Source organism: Sphaerodactylus townsendi, linkage group LG08, assembly GCF_021028975.2.
Source record: "Sphaerodactylus townsendi isolate TG3544 linkage group LG08, MPM_Stown_v2.3, whole genome shotgun sequence".
Taxonomy (NCBI): Eukaryota; Metazoa; Chordata; class Lepidosauria; order Squamata; family Sphaerodactylidae; genus Sphaerodactylus; species Sphaerodactylus townsendi.
Genome location: NC_059432.1, coordinates 6,542,003 through 6,562,752, shown reverse-complemented (window position 1 = coordinate 6,562,752; position 20,750 = coordinate 6,542,003). Strand labels below are relative to the sequence as shown.

Genomic DNA, 20,750 nt, shown 5'->3' with positions numbered 1-20,750 from the left:
ACCACTGCCCTAGGTTTTGGAGGTGTGTGTGTTTTTTGTTTGGAGGTGTGTGTGTTTCTGGACACAGTACCAGTTTCCAGGGCAGATTGTATTCCTGTGTGAAAGAGATTTCTTAGCTTCCATTGATACCTGTCCTTCATATTCATACAGAAGACCACCAGCTGAGGGGAGGAGAGAGAAAGATGGATTTTGGCCAGCTGACATTCTTTCCTTCCTTGAATGAAAGTTATTCAGAAGATCTGTTGGAAGTGTGCGTAGAAAGAAGAATAATCTTGCAAGAGTTGGCAGAGGATGAAAAGGTACAATAAAATGAGGGTAGGAGTGACTTCCAAGACATCATTGGGCCGGGAGGACTGGCCACGTATTGCCTAGGGAAATTTCTCAGTGGGCTGCTGCCCTAGAGGTCCACGGGTGGCCATAAGCAAGTGGAACCCGCTCCAGCATCATTTGCCTGTGCCACAGGGGCCACTGGGATCCGATCTCACTGTGGCAATGATGATCAGTGTCAGCTCACATACTGTGGTCTCCAGCACCTGAACACATGTAGCTGCTTTATACTGAATGAGACCCTCAGTCCATCAAGCTCAGTATTGTCTACTCAGGCTGGCAGCAGCTCTCCAGGGTCTCAGCAGAGGTCACCGACTACCTTGTCCTTTCAACTGGAGTTACTGGAGGTTGAACCTTCTGACCTTCTGTGCACCAAGAAGCTCCTCTGCCACTGAGCTGATTGGCCCTCAGAGCTGGCCTGGAATCAGGGGTGTATCTATAGTAAATGGCATTGCTGCCCTCCCCAGGGCACAGCTTCCAGGGCTGGTGTAGGAGGGGGAGGAGAGCCCAGGTTGGGAGTCCCCCTCACCCGAGCCCTCTAGCACCAAAGTCCACTTTGGGAAGGAAGACTGGGCAAGCCAAGGTGGGTGCCCAAGCATGGACCAGCAACGGGGGCAGAGCATGTGGCGAGCAGCAGTCGGAATGTTTCTTTTTTTGGTGCGGGTGGGGAGGGGGCTGTAAATCGTGCTGCTCAAGGTGGGTGGAAGGAAAAGACAACCCCTTCCCATCTCGCCTGCTTTCAGAGCCTGGGTCCACCTCGTCCAGGCGAGCGGCGCCTTCTGCATGCTGAACCCAATTAAGACTCTTTAGACTTCTTCTTCCAAGGACTGCGCCGTAGGGCCGACCTGGAGGACAGTGAGGGGGGGATTCGTGAGGGTCCCATTGCCACATCCCTGTAGGAGGAGGGCGAATGGTCAGGCTGTCCCAGCCGAGCCTCTTTCCCTTCCATCTCCTAACAGTTTCTTGGCCTTGGTCATTCTTTGGGGTGGTTCCCTTGGAGCTTCCCCCAGCCCTGCCCAGCCTAGCCTGGCTCACCTCCTGTCACTTGCTGGACTGGATGAGAACAGCATTGTACTGCAGGGTGGATGTTGTTGCCCTTGAGGCCTGTGGCGTCACCCTGATGAAGCAGGAAAGGGGCGGAGGCATTGGGCATATCCCCATCCAGCTTCCGGAGTGCTCCAGCCAGTCCACCAAACACAGGCCAATGCGTGGTTCCTCCCAGGGAGAGAAGCCCTTCCCACAGGCCAGACCCTCTGAAGGAGCGATGCAGAACAGCTGCATGCCCCCCCCACCCCCACCCGGCGGGGACAGAGCGGGGCCCAAGGCATGGGAAAGGCTGGCTGACAGGACCCCACAGATGCCTGCCTGCCAATTTGAGCCGCAAGACAGAGGGCAGCGCCAGGAGGGTAGCTTGGAGGAGGAGGGGGCGCCACCTGGCCTGGGCCTGCAAGGGATGGAGGGGGTTCCACTTGCAAGCAGCTAAGAGCATGTGTGCTGCCTGCAGGAAGGGCATGATCAGGTCCAGCCTCACAGGGCAACACGGGCAGCGAGCACAAGCGTGGTCAGGTCACAGTCCAATAGGTCAAGGCAGGCGTAGGCAGACAGTCCCAGGTCCAGAGCACTGGAATCCAAGGGCAGGCAGGCAGACTGGGAGCTACAGCAAGCACAGGAAGACACAGCAGGAAGCGCACTCCTTGCACCCAGGCAGAGTTCAGCCCAAGGCAAGGTGTATAGAGGGAGTTCTGGTTACTGAGGCTGGGATCCTGCAAGAGCTCAGTCCTCCTCAGATGCAGATGCCTCCATCTCGCAGAGCCTTCTGCCTCACCTGGCAGAGAAACAGCACTCCTCCTTTGGCTCTGTAGCTGCTGCCGTCGTCTCTGCCTCCTTTGCGCAGCTGGCTCATCGCAGGGCTGTGCAAGATCTCACAGGTGCGTGGCATCAGGTGAGGACAGGCTGGTAGCTGACTCTGCTGCCTGAATTTCCTCCTGAGCAGCCTGCTGTGGCTGAACAGAGTGGTCAGCTTCTGCTTCCTCGTTTTTGGCGGCCCAGCATTAGCAGGTTCTGCACCTGAGTCCAGGGAACTGCCCACAGGCTGGCCCATGTCAGTGTGGCTTCTGCAGGAGGCTTCTGCGCCAGATACCAGGGGAGGAGCCACACAGGTCAAGTGCTCTCAAAGGGGGACTGTGTACTTTGGAGACAGCCAGGAGGAGAAGGCGGCATGGGTGGAGGGAGCAGCCAAATTCATCCCCCCCACACACACACACACCTGTGACAGAGGCAAGTGGTGCCTGGGGTGTCCCCCCCTCTGTCTGTCCCCCATCCCCCCCCCCCTCTGCTTGGAATGCAGGGTAAGCCAATCAGCTTAGCTTGCTCCAGTGCCATTTTAACTTCCCAGTCTGCCTTGTAATTGCATGAAAGATCCATAATGGGGGGTGGGGTGGGGGTGGGGGGAGAGAACTTTTATTCTGAGGAAGAAAAGTGGTACAAAGAAGCTCTTCAGATTGTATTGAGGCCCCATCTAAACAAATACATGCACATCAAAAACTATTCCTGGAATTCAGAGATGATATGATAGATTGTTTCCCTTTCTGTAAAACCTGTAAAATCTGGTTGGTGTATAAAAAGGGACTGGACTCCAGTCTAGCTGTTCTACGGCAGACCAACATGGCTGCTCTTTTAATGCTGACCTAACTCCAATGCTAGCTAATGCTACCTAAAGAGAGCCAGCGCAGTGTAGTGGTTAAGAGCAGCAAACTGTAATCTGGAGAACCAGGTTAGATTCCCCACTCCTCCACATGAAGCCTGCTAGTGTGACTGATGGGCCAGTCACGGTTCTTTGGAACTCTCTCAGCCACACCTACCTTACAAGGTATTTGCAGGGAAGGCAGTCATAAACTGCACTGAGATTCCTTATGGTTGGGGAAAACAGGGTATAAAAACCAACTCTTCTTCTACTTTGACCCTAATCAAAGTTTCAAGTAAGATTGCAGCTCTGGGTCTGGGAATGCTTGGAAATTTGGGTGTGTGTTGTGTGTGTGTGTGTGTGTTTGGAATCTGTGGGGTTGGGGGATGGACCTTAGCTGGATACAATGCCTTAGAATCCACGCTCCAAAAAATTTTGTCCAGGGCAACTGCCCTCTGTCATCTGGGGATCAGTGGGAGATCTCCAGGCCCCAACTGGAGATTGGGGACCCCATACCCAGAGTATGCACTTAGAGGAGGAGAACCCAGCTGGCTTCCTCTTGGAAGCTGCATAGTCCAGAAAAAGTGGGACGGAGGAGAAGGTGACTGCCCGCATCCTTTGGACCAAGAGGCAGTTGGATTAGGCAGCCTCAGTTGACTGGCCCGGCCCGGCCCGGCCCAGCCCAGCCCAGCCTCCTGTATTGCTCCTTTTTCAATTAAGAATAATTCCACGCCAGGGCTCCTTGGTGCTCCCAGCATGCCGTGTCCTTATTACACTGTTACATTCCTTGCAGAACAAGACGACTCAATTAAGTTGCTCCCAGTGGCAGAGGAGGGCTGAAGCTTCAACGAGACGGGCTCTGCTTGTCTTGACACGCATCATCTTGCTGCAAACATTCCAGCTTCCTTCTTGCTCTGCAGGAAGCCGTCAGAAATGCCAGACATGCTCTATGAGCAGCAGTCAAGTGGAAGCAGGATTTTGTTAAAGCAGTAGGGGGGCCATATTAGCTGTTGTATGCTTAGTTAGCAAGTGATGGTTCAGTTTGTCGGCTAACTATAGAGGTGGAACAAGCTCTCCTGGGGCACAGCTATCATCCAGCTGTTTGAGCTTCAGTCACTACAGCAAGGTAGTTTGTTTGTTGTTGTTTATGAAACAATCTGAGTTCCAGAATCCACCATTTGTTGTGTGTCTGCTTTGCACCTCCCAGAATTCAGAGTTATGCAAACTCTGGGAAGATTGGTATTGTTCTGGACAATATCAATTGCTTCCAGCCCCAGCTCACGTTACCTCAGCTTGGTGGGCAATACTGTGCATCCACCTATGAGGCTAGATCTAAAAAAGGGTTGCCCATCTCCAGGTGGGGCCTGGAGTCCTCCTGGAGTCACAACAGATCTCCGTACTACAGAGATCCCCCACCCCCCGGAGGAAACAGCAGCTTCAGAAGGCAAACAACGTGGTATACCATAAAGTCCAGGAGAAGCAGGACTGGACCATGCCGTCTATTCGCTTATCCTCTAGAAACCTGATCTCTGCATTGAACAAATCTGGATCCTGGGACATCCCTTGCTGTTCTTTTGTTCTTGTAACTCTTTTGTTCTTGTAATATTGGTCTAATCCCCGCTTGAAATTTGCACGCAGATCCAAACCTTGTTCATTGTGAAACCGTGTCCTCTCCATCGCAGTTTCTCCCTCCCCACCGCAGCGAGCACGCAGCAGACACACCCGGTTGCAGGACTCTCAGCAATCCCCACTACCAGGCGAGCTCGCTTCGCCGGTCTCCCCTGATTGGCTGGCGTGCCTTGATGAGGCGGGACCTTTTCCCACTTCAGAAACGTACATTGTAGGGGTGTGATCAAAAAAACCAGTGTGTAAAAGTGTAATGTTTAACTGTTTAACTGTGCAAACAGTTAATCGTTACCTGTGTAAACCATTAACGATTCAAAGTTACACGTTTGACTGTTTAACATTTGTGTCCCCTTCTGCTGGCTGATCGCAAAAGCAAAGAAAGGCTTCGTGCGCATTGCAGCGCTGGTTGGTTGCCTGAATTCCGCGTCACACTCCAGGGCGGGTAACAAGTCAGGGTTTCAACCCTCATCCCTCCCCTCGGATCAGCTCTGAACCATGTTAATGGGGTCTGTGCCACTTGCAACCAGGTTCTGCCGGAACGCAGATTAACGGGGAGAACGAGCACCAGAAACAGAATCTGCCACGCAAGCAATGGGGAGGTCGTCCCTCCAACCTGGTTAGTTTGTGTTCTGAAACCTGGCTAAGATGGTAGTGGGGATTCGACCATTTTTTCTGTACACGTCACTTGAGTCTATTGTTTGTTTTCAGTGGAAAACACCTTTTTCTCTGTACCGTTTTCCCCTTTCCTGTTGCAATTGGGATGGAATTCTTAGGGTTTGTAATCCTAAGCAATGTGATTCCCCTTGCCAGATTTTGGCCAGACATCCCTGGCATAGAAAGGCATGAGTTGGTTTTTGAGTGTGTTTATCTTCTTTTTCAGTCAGGAACAGAGGTGAGGCCTCATTTTAACTGGACAAACAAACAAAAATGGAGTCCATGGCACAAGGGAGCCAAATGCTTACCTGGCTGCAATGTGATGGGGAGGGTACTTAAATCCTAGGCCTCTGCCCCCACCCCCTGCAGCTGTGCCACCTGCCTGTCCAAATAAGACTGCCAACTCCACGTTGAAGAATTCCTGGAGATTTGGGGAATGGTACTTGGGGAGCGCAGGTTTTGGGGAGCGGAGAGAGCTCCACTGGGATGTGAGACCAGAAAGCCCACCCTTCTAAAGCAACCATATTTTCCAGGGGAAGGGAGATTGGTCATGAATCTGGGAAGTCTCCAGGCCTCACCTAGAATTTAGCCATATTATATGCAATGAAAACTTCAGCCCTCCTCCTGAGGTGCAGCTGCATCAGAGAACAAAAGAGAATACTGTGCTTATACAAAGACAGAGAAGGCTCCCAAAGCCACTATGCAGTGCAATGATTTGATATACACTGGAGTACGGGACGTTGGTTTTGTTTTGCCATGAATCACTAACCAACACAACTATGTGAAACACTGGCCAACTGCCCCCGGGTCTGAACTCTGCATCTCAAGGGCCTCTGTGGCCTCCTCAGCCATCTTGGTTTAGGAGCAGGTATGAAGAGAGGCCACCACACTGCCTGTCAGGGGCTTCTGTTTGGGGCTGGCAGATTTTGAAAAAGAACAGTGCGGTTCTTTTTGCATCTTCATTTAAACTGAGACTGAACTATGGGTTTAAAACTGTGCCACTGGAATTCTTTGCCTGCTTTGTGGATTCTAGTGTTCTCAGGACTGGACCATTCTGTTTTCTATTTTTGACATCGCATTATCCTTGTATCTTATATTGTTCTTTCAACCAAGGAACAGGGCTGGGGGCTCATCAAATTCTGATCGATGGTTTAAATGGTGTAAATCTGTGGTCTTTTTATTTTATTTTTAATTATTTACACAGATGATGTTGCTATCCAAATGATTTCCCTTTAATTCCTTTGCTGCATCCCTGAGCAAACAGAAGAGCCCGACACATTTTGCCCCAGGAGATGCCTTTGGAGGCAATCATGCAATTGTTTAATGTCACCTTTATAGTACTGGATAATCATTCTAGCAAGCAGTGAACTGGAGCACCATTCTGATCTGCCAAAAGGCAGCCTTAGTTAATCTGTGCTAATTTCAGGCTTTCGGCTGCTTCATTAGGCAAGAACACAATTCCCCAGTGAGCATACCTGGATGACACTCGCTCGTTTATGGCTGGGCCGTCTCTTACTGGGATCACTGACTGGGAAAAATGGCTGAGCTTTATGACTTTATTTACCTGTATGTGTGTGTGTTCATTGATGGAAGGGCTTTGTTTTAAACCAAGTTAATTCAGCACATGGGCAGCAATTACACGAGATAAATGAAGCTTGCCTTGTCTCACCTGTGCCTCATGTGGCTCCTGCAAACAACTGTTGAACCTTTGGCCTGTTCCTCATCACATAGACGCTCCAGAGATTGCTGGAGGTGTGATGTCTTTTGCAGTGTCATCCCACCATAGGCCCAGTGGCCAATTTTGATTTTACATTTCTCCTGCCACTGTTCAGAGTGGGGCCTGGCAATCCTATCTAAAGCCAGAGGTTTCAGATCTTGCACAGTAAGCGGATCCAATGTACAGCTGATCAAGAAAAGCCTTCAGCTGTCTGTTATTCTTAATGGGAGATATTGCACCTCTGTTGCACCTCTGTTTTTATTTCCATGAAATGGTGGACAGTATACAGGGGGGAAAAGTCACAGCTATGCAGCTGACATGCATTCTCTCCCCCCTTCATTAGGTTACAGGTAGAGAATCCGTGGTGATTGTCCAGGGCCACGTGGCAGTAGAAGGTGTGCTTCTCTTTGGTCAGAAATATTTTTACGTCTGTGAGCACTTCACTTTGTCTCACCTGCAAGAGGTTTACTGCACAAGGCACTGCTTATCCAGGTGAGTGGTCGCCTGTTTTAAACAGCTCTTGGTGGGGTTGCCAGCTCAGGCCTGGGAAGTGCCTTGGGGGAAAAGGAAACTCAGTGGGAATATGGTGCCACTCTAGGACTTCAGTTTCCCATAGAATCTACTATGGTATACCACAGTCAGCCTTCTGAAGCTGCCTTTCCCCCCAGGGGAACTGATCTCTGTAGTCTGGGAATAAGGTGCAATTCCAGAAGCTCATGGCTATGTGTGGCCTTTCCACGATGCCTGGGCATAGAACGTCTGCCTTCTCCGGTGTTCTGAGGAGGGCTGGCCTTCCTCTGCCCACTAGTGCCCTGAGGAGATTTTCCCTCCAGATTTTCCAACTGTCAAGTATGCTTTGCCTGAGCAGCCCCTTGGTTTGTTCATATTGTAATGCAGTAGCTCGAATGTGGTGATTTTACTTTATTTGTGTTCATTTTGTGTTCTCCCACCTTTACATTTATAATAAACAGTAAAAATGTTCTTCAGCCACTCAGCTGGGCATCTCTCAGTCAGGCAGACAAAACTGTCCTGAGGGAACACAAAAATAACCCTTTTTCCTTCTGTCAGAAAATAAAAAGTAGGCATCCAAGGCTCTTTAAAGTAAAAAATGATGAAAAAAGACGTTTTTATTTACATACACCAAGAAAACTGATTTTGGCAAAGGAGCATTGCTATTTATATACAAGTAGTTATAGTATCTCTCTTCATAAGTGCTACAATTTTGGCTCAGGTCATTAACTTACTGTCTTCAAGATGCTACTGTCAATTCAGTTTAAACCTATATAAACCTATATACACCAGCTTGGGTGACACTGGTCGATTCCCCACGGTCAATTAATCGTGTGATACTCACGTGAAATAACCAGGTTTCAGCAAGAACTCCCTGCTGCCTGATTGCTGGATTCATCCCAGTTCTGGCGCTCCCTCTCCCCCTGATCACGTTTTTTCAGAACCTGCATGTATGTGCACCTTTAAAAAAACATGCACCAAATCCAGATCAGTGGGGAGGATCGGGGTTTCAATCTAGATTTAATTTCCCACTGTTGGCAGTGACGCGGAGCCTTCCAGCCAATCAGAGCACAGTGGGCTATGCGCGATTCGTGCGCAGCCCTTTTTTTTTGTTTCACGCCGGTGGAGGCTACGTGGAAACATGGCTGCATGGAACATGATTTTTGTGCCAACTGTTAATTAAAATTACACTTTTGTGCCAGTGCAGCTGCATGAGAAAAGAATACCAAAGCAGCTCATAACCGTAGCTTAGTGCAAAAAACAGCTACCGTCTATCTACGCATGTGTGTGGTGACGTAGCTCTGCAAAAAAAAATTTTTTTTAAATCCCGCCCCAACATAGTGCAACAGCCAATCAGGACGAGGAAGAAAGAGCCGCTGAGCAGATTGCACGTTCAGTGGTGGGGATTGCTGCACTGTTTGAAAGCGTGATAGACATGGATGTCCTCATTACACACACGCTGCAGTGGGGAGGGTGAAACCGGGATGAAAAGATGCCGATTCTTTGAAACCTGGTTGTATCTAGACTTAATTTTTCAGTGGGGAAATGGCCACTGAATTCAGTTGATCTAACTATTTGGTTGAAAAGACCTTCCTTTTTCCCTCAGATAAGCATTTCAAAAACAGTTCCTCAAAACACTATATTCTAGACCTGTGGTGGCGAACCTATGGCACTCCAGATGTTTATGAACTACAATTCCCATCAGCTCCTGCCAGCATGGCCAATTCCTTTGAAGATGCCAGCCACAGATGCAGGCGAAACGTCAGGAGAGAATGCTGCTAGAACACGGCCATACAGCCCAGAAACCACACAGCACCCCAGTGATTCCGGCTGTGAAAGCCTTCGACAATACATTTGCCATTTCCTCTTCCTTCCAGGGTCTAGGACAGTGGTGGCGAACCTATGGCAAGTGTGCCAGAGGTGGCACTCAGAGCCGTCTCTGTGGACACACGTGCACAGAGTTTGTCATGTGGGGGGGCGGAAAATTACCCCCCCCACACACACACACCTAGGCTGGCTTGGGCTGCTGAGCACGATGTGCGTGCACCACAGTGAGCAGGGAGGACTCTGCTGGCAGGTCCAGGTGGCTGCTGCCTGAGGGGCGGGGAGAGGCAGAGGAGTCAGAGATGCTAGAGAGGCACAGAGTGGTGCGCACAGGACTTGCTGGAGGCTCGAGCAGGCTGACCCCATGCTCAAGGGGGTGGGGCAGAGGGGTGGGGCGGAGGCTCTGGAGCAGCACAGGGCAGAGCAGCAGGTACACGCAGGACCTGCTGGAGGCTGAAGCAGGCTGGCTGCTGCTGCTCGAGGGGTTGAACAAACAAAACCAAACACCGCGGAAATGCTCAGACCCAAGTTTTTTGCCAATCACCTGGGTAGATCAAGCCTAGTGAGGAAGAAACTGAGATGCATTTAGGATTTTTTAAAAAGCACACCAAGGTCTTTGCTAGAACTGCTTTTATTTTTCTGTTCTTGTTACATTTTTGTGGGAAATCAAGTGCTGTGATGATATGTGAAGGAAAAACCGCATATCAGATGGCTGCTCCCCCAATTTAGCTTTCCTGAAGTTATCCCACCCCTCACCACAGCATTCTTGCTTAGGATTGCCTTCCTTGACTGCCTTTTTACTTCTATTTTGTGGTGGGGGGGTTTATTGGGTTTCAGAAAGCGAAAGTTTTACTTCCCTCTCCCTCCGCACCCCTCCCTATTACCCCACCAGGCCCCCAGTGTGATAATAGTGTAATTATTTCAGGGAGATTATTAGGTTTAAACCTAAGACCTAGTTTTGGGGAAGCGCTGTTAAACCCCACTGATTTTCATGGGAAGAACTAAAGCTTGATCCTTTACCTGGGAGTAAGCTTGGTTGCTGGCAATGGGGCTTGCTTCTGAGTAAACCCTCCTAGGGTTGTGATTCACCCGTTCAAAGCGCTGCATGGTTGCTTCACCAAGCTTACTCCCGAGTAACGCACGTCTCGGAGCCAACCATTTTTTCTAAACTAAAACCTCAGTATTCAGGTTAAATTGCCGTGTCGGCACTTTGCAATAAATAAGTGGGTTTTGGGTTGCAATTTGGACATTCCGTCTCAAAAAGGTTCGCCATCACTGGTCTAGGACTAGGATAATACATTTCTTAAAAAATTATTGATGAAAAGTAGTATTTAGTTTCCCATAAAATTAAACTTTCCATTTGGATTTTGGAATGAATTTCAGATTTGAATTAGTACCAAATCTGGGGTGTTGTAGGGTTTCCAGGCTGTTTGGCCATGTTCCAGTGGCAAGCCTGGAAACCCACAACACCCCAGTGATTTCGGCCGTGAAAGCCTTTGACAGTACCAAATCTCATTTTATATGTACATAAAATGTACACAGATGGGAATGCTTACTATCTTCAGGTTCCCGTGCTTGTCTGAGGCTAACGTCTCGCGTTGTTCCTTCTAGCATCAGTGATTCGTTCATTTATACCCTATGCTACAAAGACCAAGCCATGGGGCAGCAGGTTTGTTCCCGCTACTCGTATGATGACATTAAAGAGATCCACCCAGTGCGCTTCCTTCTTCAGGTAGGAATCAGCTCGTTGCGTGGACCTACTTGTGCTGTGGTATGATTGTTACATTTTGATCCAGAATCAATGAGAGATGCTGGGAAAGGGCTTTAGGATCAAAAGGAAACTGCCTAAGGTTTGGATTTGTACATGGAATGTGAATGTCCCTTTGAATCTCAGCAAGGTGAATATTCTGATTTTTGAAAAAAGGAGAATTGAGCCCAATTTGCATAGAATGAAATGTGGCTCCTCTTGGAAGCTGTTTTTATGTAAGGGTGGGAGGTATATTTTAGATGCTTTTTGTTCTGGTCTCTCAGAGTCTGGAGTCCAAAATTCTGCACTCAAACCCAGCATCAGTGAGAGCAGAATAAAAACCAAGTGTGGGTCTAACGAAAAAGGCAAAATAGCATTGAAAACTTAACCGGTTGCCTTAAGTGCAGGGTGAGAAATACAAAGGGAGAATGCTGTTGTCTTGGCAAAGTCTCAGGCTGCATTCACAACAAGAAATTGCGTTGCATCAACCACTATTTATAACATGTGCAACAAATAAACGTGATATAAAGTGCAAAAATTGTTATACAGTACAAAAATTCTACAAGTCCTTCCCAAGGTAATAGTTAGTTTCAGGTTTCTTAAAGAAACAATGTCTTTAGAAGCCTTGTATTCCAATTAAGAATCTCTTGAGAGTCATCCAAGTCCATCTGAACGGAATGAACGGAGTACGCGTTAAACGCCGTTTTCGATTGTTCTTCAGATACGATTCTCATATTTGTCCATCAGCCATTCCAGGGGTAAACATTCCAAGTGAGCCTGTTACATCTCTACAAATCCCCATTCAAGCTCACTTGGAATGTTTACCCCTGGAATGGCTGATGGACAAATATGAAACCTGAAACTAATTCGATTTCTTGTGAATATTTACACACGTTGCATCATTTGATTTGATTGTAATTTGTATATAAAGTCTCAGTCTGACCAGGAATATTTCCTAGATCGCAGGTCCCAACATGGTGACAGTGAGTTTCATAGCACCCACCAACACAGTTCTGCGCACCCCCCAGGTGTTTTTAGAAAGTGAATGGAACCAAGCAGGGTGTTTGGCCTCTGGAGATTTCATTGTCTATATAGATTTTTTTTAAATGCCACCACAGCCCCGTGGGACTGAAGAGAAGCTATGGCAGCCATTTTGTGGCTGGCTTTGCCTCCTGTGGCCAATGCGAGAGCCAGTGTGGCACAGTGATTAAGTGCATCAGGCTAAAATTAGGAGGCTTGGGTTCAAATCCCCACTCAAGCCGTGAAAGTTCACTGGATGGCTGTTGGCCAGTCATACTCTTCCGGCCTAACCTACCTCACAGGTATCAACAGAGTTTTTGTGAGGATAAAAAGGAGGAGGAGAGAATAATGTAAGTTGCTTTGGTTCAACCACTGGGAAGAAAAATGGGGCACAAATGAAATAAACATTAAATAATAATTAAATGGGTCTTCCAGATCAGTAGGGATTACTGGACAGCCTCCAGGGGCACCACAGTCTCTCTGCAGGGTAGGAGAACTGCTGTCTCAGGGTCTTCTGACCTTTGTCCCTGGAAAACCACTACTTGAAGTAGCAGTTCACAGATTTGAGGGGTCCTGATTCAGGACTTCATTTTTGGGGGCTGTTTTTTGTGGGGTGGCTGTAGACATGTTCTGCTTTGCCCAGAGTACTGGGGATGGTTGCTGAATGTTAGGGTTGCAGTCTTTGGAATGAACCCCATTTAGCTGTGGATGAGCATTTCTCAATCCTGAAAATGTCATTGTGCTGTCATTGATTTTGTCCTCACAGGAAGTGGCCGTGGAAATCTTCTTCGAAAATGGCTACTCTGTCTTCCTGGTATTCCACAATGGTGCCCGGAAAAAACCCCTGAAAAGGTATCTTCCGTGAGAACATGCAAACCCTGAAGGGTCCTAGAACATAGTTTTCCTTGAGGCTTACTTTCAAACAAGTGTTCTTGTCACTAACTGGTCCGAGAATATGGACCTGACAAGAATATGGACCTTCTCCTTCCATGGCTAGCTTTCTCTTACATGGATATGAGGCAAAAGAAGGCTTGTGTAACTGTCCCACTATTCTGGAAGTGAAAATGTAAGAAAAAATCCTGCTGAATCAAACCAGTGGTACATCTACTCCAGCATCCTGTCTCATACAATGGCCAACCAGTTCCTCTAGAGTTCCAACAACAAGGCATAGAGGCCAAGGCCTTCCCCTGATAAGAACAGAAGGAGAGTCATAGAATCACGAAAGGGAAGGGGCCCTAAAGGCCACCCCCCCACCCCCTGCTCAATGCAGGATCAACCTAGAGCAGGGGTAGGGAACCTGCGGCTCTCCAGGTGTTCAGGAACTACAATTCCCATCAGCCTCTGTCAGCATGGCCAATTGGCCATGCTGGTAGGGGCTGATGGGAATTGTAGTTCCTGAACATCTGGAGAGCCGCAGGTTCCCTACCCCTGACCTAGAGCATCCCAAACAAGTGTTTGTCCATATGCTGCTTCAAGCCTGCCAGTGAGGGAGAGCTCACCACCTCCTTGGGCATCTGATTCCACTGTTGCACAATTCTTATTGTTAAAAAAAAATTGTCCTCATTTCCAATTGGAACCTTTCTCCCCATAATTTATACCTATTATTGCAAATTCTGTCTTCTGCTGCCAACAGGAACAGCTTCCCACCCTCCTCTAAGTGACAGCCCTTCAAATATTTAAAGAGAGCAATCATGCCCCACCCCCCATATCTTCTTCTCTGGACTAAGCATTCCCAAGTTCCTCAGCCTTTCCTCACAGGGCTCCATCTCCAGGTCCCTGATCATCCTCGTCATCCTCCTCTGCACCCACTCCATTCTGTCCAGTGCAGTGTGCAGTGGCATGGGGACATCTTGTGACTTGGATGTTATCCCTGTGTTGATACACTTCAAGATTGCATTAGCCTTTTTTGTTGCTGTATCACATTGGTTGCTCATATTTAATTTACCTTTTCAAGATCTTGTTCATATGTACTACTACTCAGTAGTGTATCCCGCATCTAGTATGTGTGTTTTTCATTTTTAACCCAGATGTAGAACACAGAATTAAGCCTTGTTGAATTACATCCTGTTCACATCTACCCACTTTCCAGATTTTGTTGAATTTTGTTGAATTCTACAAACTATCCACTGGAGTGTTCACTACTCCTCCCGATGTGGTATCATCTGCAAATATAATGAGCAGTCCCTCCACCCCCTCATCCAGATAATTAACAAAGCTGTTGAAAACTACTGGGCCCAAAACTGAGCCCTGTGGCACTCCACTGGACACCTCCCTCCATTCTGATGAAATGCCATTGTGAACTACACTTTGAATGTGGTTTTCCAACCGGTTTCCTGTTCAACTAACTGTCCTAGATGAGGACTTCACGGGGATCTTTGTCAAAGACTTTACTGAAATCCAAGTAAACAACATCAACAGTGTTGGTTTGATCCAGTAAGTCACAACCCCAAACTTGCTCAATGACAGGAATCAGTAATTTAGAAGCAGAATTCTCATAGGAAAGCCGACGACTATATTGTTTGAACAGAATACAAGGCAACAGGCAAAAGATTATATACCCTCGCAGAGACAGGTTAGACTCACCCAAACTCTAACCCTTTCCTTCTCCAAAGGTGAGGAGACACACACACGTTCCTAGAGGGATGAGGAGTACAGCCACATGCATACACACACACGCACATTCCTCAGGCAGTGATAACAACTAAGGAGAGGTGCTGAGAACCTAAGGAGTTTACCTCCACCTCCCCGCAGCTGCAAGAGATAACAGTGTCTAGCACAGGGGTAGGGAACCTGCGGCTCTCCAGATGTTCAGGAACTACAATTCCCATCAGCCTCTGTCAGCAGGGGCTGATGGGAATTGTAGTTCCCTAGACATCTCAGAGAAACATGAGTCCAGTCTATAAAACCACAATTTTTCCCAGGCTGGTCGAGCAGGAAGCTTTCAATAGCTAGAAATATGGCAGGACCCAGGCTAAGACTTTAGAGGGCCATGACATTAAGTCTTGCTGGATCAGTGGTCCATCTAGACTAGCATCCTGGCCAACCAGTTCCTCTGGAGGTCCAACAGCAGGGCAGAGAGGTGTTTTCCTGATGTTACCTCCTAGCACTGGGATTTAGAGGTAGTCTGCTTCTAAACATGGAATTTCCCTTCAGTCATTATGGCTGTGGGTTTGGGTCTGGGAATCTGGGGAACCTGGACCCAACACTATAAAAACTCAAAGAGGTAAAGGAGCTGCAACCATCGGAGAGGTACAGCATGGTGTTATGGAGTATTTTCAGATATTCCCAATCAATACTCACAAACGCAGCAGTCAGCAGTAAGCAGTTTATTCAAGAACACGTCTGCAGAGGTGGAGGGCAACCGCACCGAGGTGTGGCTCCCCTGAAGTCTGCATCGCAGTGCATCTCAATTTAAGGCATCCCTCTCTGTCTTTTGCACCAGTTACGAGAAACCACATGGTCCTCTGGGCTGGCCCAAGGCTCACAATCTACCTATCAAAATACAATACAATGATCTCATTATACCCACCCCAAAAATCCCCAAAACTTGTTTTTTCTGTTAGTTTCCATAGTTTAAGCACCAGGTTATTAAGCAATGGTTATTTCCAGAGTGCTCGTAAGTGACCCTTGCATGATAGTGCCACTTCCCTTATTCTTGTAGGCGTTAAACATCCATTTTAGTAAACAACTTCTAAAACAGCTGGGGCAAAGGTTGCACTTATCTCTAACACATATACAGCTTTAAAGATTATTTCTGAATACCTCACAACTTATCAATATTTTCCATAACAATGGGGAGGGGGAGTGTGGTCTTTTGTCCCTGTGTCTTGGAACAGATAGAGCTAAGATCTGTCAAAGAGGACCCAGAGAAGTCATCCCTATGCAGACGGCTGAGTGATTCCTTGCCTTGGTCCAAGTTGTGTGCAGTTGTTAATTCCTCCACAAAATAAAAAACCAAGCCAATCAAAGATAAACATGAAGGTCTGAAGCTGCTGTCTGACCCTTTGCCTGTCATCTTGTCTACTCAGGCTGGTAGCTGCTGCCCAGGGCCTCGGCCAGGAGTCTTTCGCATCACCTACTCCTAGACAGGGGCGTACCTAGGCAAACTGGTGCCTAGGGACAAAACCTGAGTTTGCCCCCCCCCCCCGGCATATGGGCAGCCACTCTCCCCCACCATGACCAAACAATGATTTTTTGTACCCGCTCACAAAACACCACCCACTCCCATCAAAACATGCATGGCTCTCTCCCCACCAACTCTTTTCCTAATTTCCTAATCACAACAACCCTATGAGGTAGGTTGTCAGCCTGAGAAACAACTCCAAGCCAGTGCAAGTGGGTATTAAGCATGTAAATCTCTCACAAATCACCCCCAGCAAAACATTTACCAAACAAATGTCAGCATCATCTCTCACAAAACACCTCCAATTGGAATCTACCCCCAAACAGCATCACTTTCAATGGTGTTTAAACTAGGAGCTCAGATTCTTCTTTAAATCTACCTTAAAGGGAGAATCTGGGGTCCCCGGTTAAAGCTGAGTGAAAGTGATGCTGTTTAGTGAATTACACCAAATGGCATCACTTTTGAGGGTTGGAGATTCAGATGAAACAAATAGCAGATTTGGCTGGAACCTGGGCAAATTTGGGCACATTCAGGACAAAATTGTCTGATTATGTCCTGCCAAAATATAAACAAATGGAAATGCAAAGGTATTTGCTTGGTTTTTTGGGGGAGTATTTTTGGTGTTTTTCCACCTGCAGGAGCGCATTTTAAAGCCTTAAGCGCTATGATTTCAGGGCATCATCCAGAGACTGCCCTGATGATGCCTCACCGAGTTTGGCGTGTTTGGTTCAGGGGCAGCAAAGTTATGGGCCTTAGATGGAATGCCCCATCCCCATTGTTTTCAATGGGAGCTAACCCTCCTGAGATAGGGGCTACCCATTTTGAGGGACCATAACTTTGTCCCCCTGAACATAACTTCTAAACTTGGGTGGCATCATAGAATAGTTAACAGATGATACCCTCAAATTTTGGTGTCACTAGCTTTAAAAATACATCCCTTCTGGACACCCCAAGAAATTTGCCCAAGATTCTTTGTTTTGCAGTGACTTTGCTCCATTGTAGCTAATGAGGAATTTCTGAGGCAGGCTGCACATTTTTGAAGATAGAGATGCCAGACTTTCAAGGTGGCTCCAAGAGGTTTTGAGTAATAGCATCCAAGCTTGGTGAGGTTTGCTTCTGGAGTAGGAGGGGGGGGAGTTGAGAGAGTTCTGAGAGAACTCAGCCCATAGGCTTTCATGTGCAGGAGTGGGGAAACAAAATAAGCCTTTTGGGGGCCCATAGGGTGAACCCCCCAGAAGCAAAGGTCTCCCAAACCTGGATGCTATTACCAGGAGGCCCTCCTGGAGCCACCCTGAAAGTCCTGGTGTCTCTATCTTCAAAATGTGCAGCCTGCCTACACACTCAAGAATTCCCCATTGGCTACAATGGAGCAAAGTCACTACAAAACACAGAATGCGTGGGCAAATTTCTTGGGGTGCCTGAAAGGAGGTGTATTTTAAAGCTAGTGACACAAATTTTCAGGGTATCATCTGTTAACTATTTTTATGATGCCACCCAATTTTGGTGGAGTTATGTTCAGGGGACCAAAGTTATGGTCCCTCAAAATGGAGGTAACCCCATCTCAGGTTAGCTCCCATTGAAAACAATGGGGATGGGGGTACCCTCTTTGAAGTCCATAACTTTTGCTTCCCCTGAACCAAACATCACCAAATTTGGGTGGTATCATCAGGACAGTCTCTGGATGGTATGCTGAAATATTGGTGCCATTAGCCTTAAAAATGCGCCCCATGCAAGCTGGAACGTGAAAAAACATTTAAAATTTTTAAAACATACAAACGACCCTGAAATGTTGGCGCCCCCCCCCCACGTGACCACATGGGGGGCGCCCGGGGACAGAGGGTACCCCCTGTCCCTAGACAGGAACGCCAGTGCTCCCAGATCCTTTTAAGAGGAGATGCCGGGGACTGAACCGGAAACCTTCTGCATACAAAGCAAAACCTCTTCCACTGAGCCGGGGACCCTCTTCAGCCCAGAAAGGCCATTGGGATTTCCCCCCACGTCATATTTTAGATTAGAATCGACTGAGATGCGGGTGTCATGGGAAAGTGTAGGTGCCTTGTAAGCAGGAGAAGGAATAGCCATCTCATTTCAGCGAGTGTGTATGATACACAATGACCTCTTCACTTGGGCCTTTCAGTTTGCTGAGTAGACAGGAGTTTTGTTTTAGAGCGAAGTTATACGATCACCTTTTAATTGTCTTTGTACTGTTTTCTCTCCTATGTGAAGATTTTGGTCAAAGAAGCCCAGTTTGAAATCCAAAGGAATCACAGAAGAGTCCATTAATATAAGGTAACCAGTGAAAATCATATTTGGTTAAAAGAGAATTAACTTTGGAGATATGTTGGGGTCAACCTTGCTTGGCAAGGTTATGTGCAACAGAATTGACCAGTGGAAGCTCAGGATAGCTGGAGCAAAGGAAACAATGCAAGCTGATATACAGCCTCTTTTGGTTGGGACGCCAGTCAGTTTGTCAGCCAGCGTGGTGTGTAGTGGTTAAGAGCGGTGGACTCCAGGTTTGATTCCCCACTTTCACTTGAGCAGTGGACTCTTATCTGGAGAACTGGACACAAGCCCCACTCCTCCACATGGCCTGCTGGGTGACCTTGGGCCAGTCCCAGTTCTCTCCGAACTCTCTCAGCCCACCTACCTCACAAGGTGTCTATGGTGGGGAGAGGAAGGGAAAGGAGTTTGTAAGCTGCTTTGAGACTTATGGTTGAGCAAAGCAGGGTACAGTGACGTAGAGGGGGGGAATGGCGAGCCCCCCCCCCCTTACCTTAGTTCAGTCAGCTGCAAAGAGCAGCCGGCTGAAAAAGCAGCCTAGTGGGAACTACACTTCCCAGGAGACCTTGTGAGCCCAAGTCCTGCAGAGGCCTCCCTGGGGGGGAAGGGGGCCTTTGTGGTTTCCGCTCCTGTCATACCAGCAGGCTGCTGTGGGCTGCCGGGCCTGGCGGGAAGGGGGAGAGGTGTGGGGCCGATTTTCCGCCCCCCATGTGACCCCAATGGTGTGCACCCAGGGCGCAGCACCCCCTCCCACCCCCTGCCCCATTGCAGCTACACAACTGGTGGGGTATAAATCCAAACTTGTCTTCTTCTAGTTGGGTATTAGCTAGGAAATGGCAGATGGAAAAGTTTTTCCACGCACGCTGCTGTGTTCACCTAAGACAGGGCTCCCCCGCACACACACACACCTTTTGAGACTGTGGCTACTTTGGAATTCTGACACAGGTTGGTGGGTGCAACCACAAATGGCTGCCACGGGAGGCAGAGCCACACATGCAGAGGAAGCCCAAGTGAAAGGGTCAAGAGAAGTTTGTTTGTTTGTTTAAATAAGAGGAGTGAGAGAGAAATAATAAACCTAACACTGTTGGTCAGCTGCCACTGAAGCAAAGTTGTTTTACTTTGCACACCTAATCTGATCTCCAGTGGCCCATCAGAGCCCCTGACCCTGCTCTGGTGCCCACCCATATTACAAAAACACTTGGTGGGCACCAGAGAAGGCATCCACAGGTGCTTCTTGAGCAGGTACCTTTGGAGTTCTGATACAGCAGGGGGGCACAGCTGCAAAATGGGTACTTCAGCTTGCTTTCTGACACACAGCGAAGATCCTTGTGCAACTGCTGCCGGAGCTCTGCTTTTCAAAATCTGAACCATCAAACCTCCAATGGCCTTGCTGGTAAAAGTCCTCCTGGCCTCGCCCACTTTCCGCAGACACCTGGTGGGTGCCAGGAAAGGGCCTATGGCTCCCATTGGCACCATGTTGAGGGCTCCTTATCCTGTGTGTCATGGAGATGTGGTGTTTCGTATCTTTCATGTGGTACTATTCTAGATGTAGACTAAATGTCTAGATTTAGTCTAGATGTAGACTAAAGGAGCAGCAGTGGCGTAGTGGTTAAGAGCAGGTGCATTCTAATCTGGAGGAACCGGGTTTGATTCCTCGCTCTGCCACTTGAGCTGTGGAGACTTATCTGGGGAATTCAGATTAGCCTGTGCACTCCCACACACGCCAGCTGGGTGACCTTGGGCTAGTCACGGCTTTTTGGAGCTTTCTCAGTCCCACCCACCTCACAGGGTGTTTGTTGTGAGAGGGGAAGGGGGGATATGAGTCTCCTGCAGGAGAGAAAGGGGGGATATAAATCCAAACTCTTCTTCAAACTCTTCTAAATTTTTGTCATTTCTCTCGTGGGCCTCCACCTGCCCAGACACAGGTTTCTCTCTTCCATCAGAATTTGACATAAATTTTATTTGTTCTTTTAGCCATTTGTGTGCTGCCTTTCCTGAGAGCCAGTTGCTTTGTTCGCAAGACATCCTGCTGGGGTTGCCAAATCTTGTTTGGGAAATTCCTAGTAATTTGGGAGTAGGGTCTGGGATGAAATTCCAGGAGCTGTCCAGGTCCCAGCAGGAGGTTGGCAGCCCCACCTCCTGCACTAACATGCTGTAGTGCATTTCCTGGAGAAAACCTGAGAGGGACAGGTAAGAAGCACGGATCTGCTTCACCTGCAGGGCTGGTTTGTCCTGGCCT

At 48.2% G+C, this 20,750-nt stretch overlaps 1 protein-coding gene across 1 annotated transcript in view; it reads left to right on the top strand.

The window, feature by feature from the left end:
- WDFY4 (WDFY family member 4) overlaps positions 1-20,750 on the top strand; it is a 243,619-nt gene that overhangs the window by 154,092 nt on the left and 68,777 nt on the right. Inside the window, exons 42-46 of the mRNA XM_048505876.1 lie at positions 151-299; positions 7,351-7,499; positions 10,953-11,073; positions 12,875-12,960; positions 18,458-18,520. Coding sequence (XP_048361833.1) covers positions 151-299; positions 7,351-7,499; positions 10,953-11,073; positions 12,875-12,960; positions 18,458-18,520 — 568 coding nt within the window. The remainder of the gene's footprint in view (positions 1-150; positions 300-7,350; positions 7,500-10,952; positions 11,074-12,874; positions 12,961-18,457; positions 18,521-20,750) is intronic.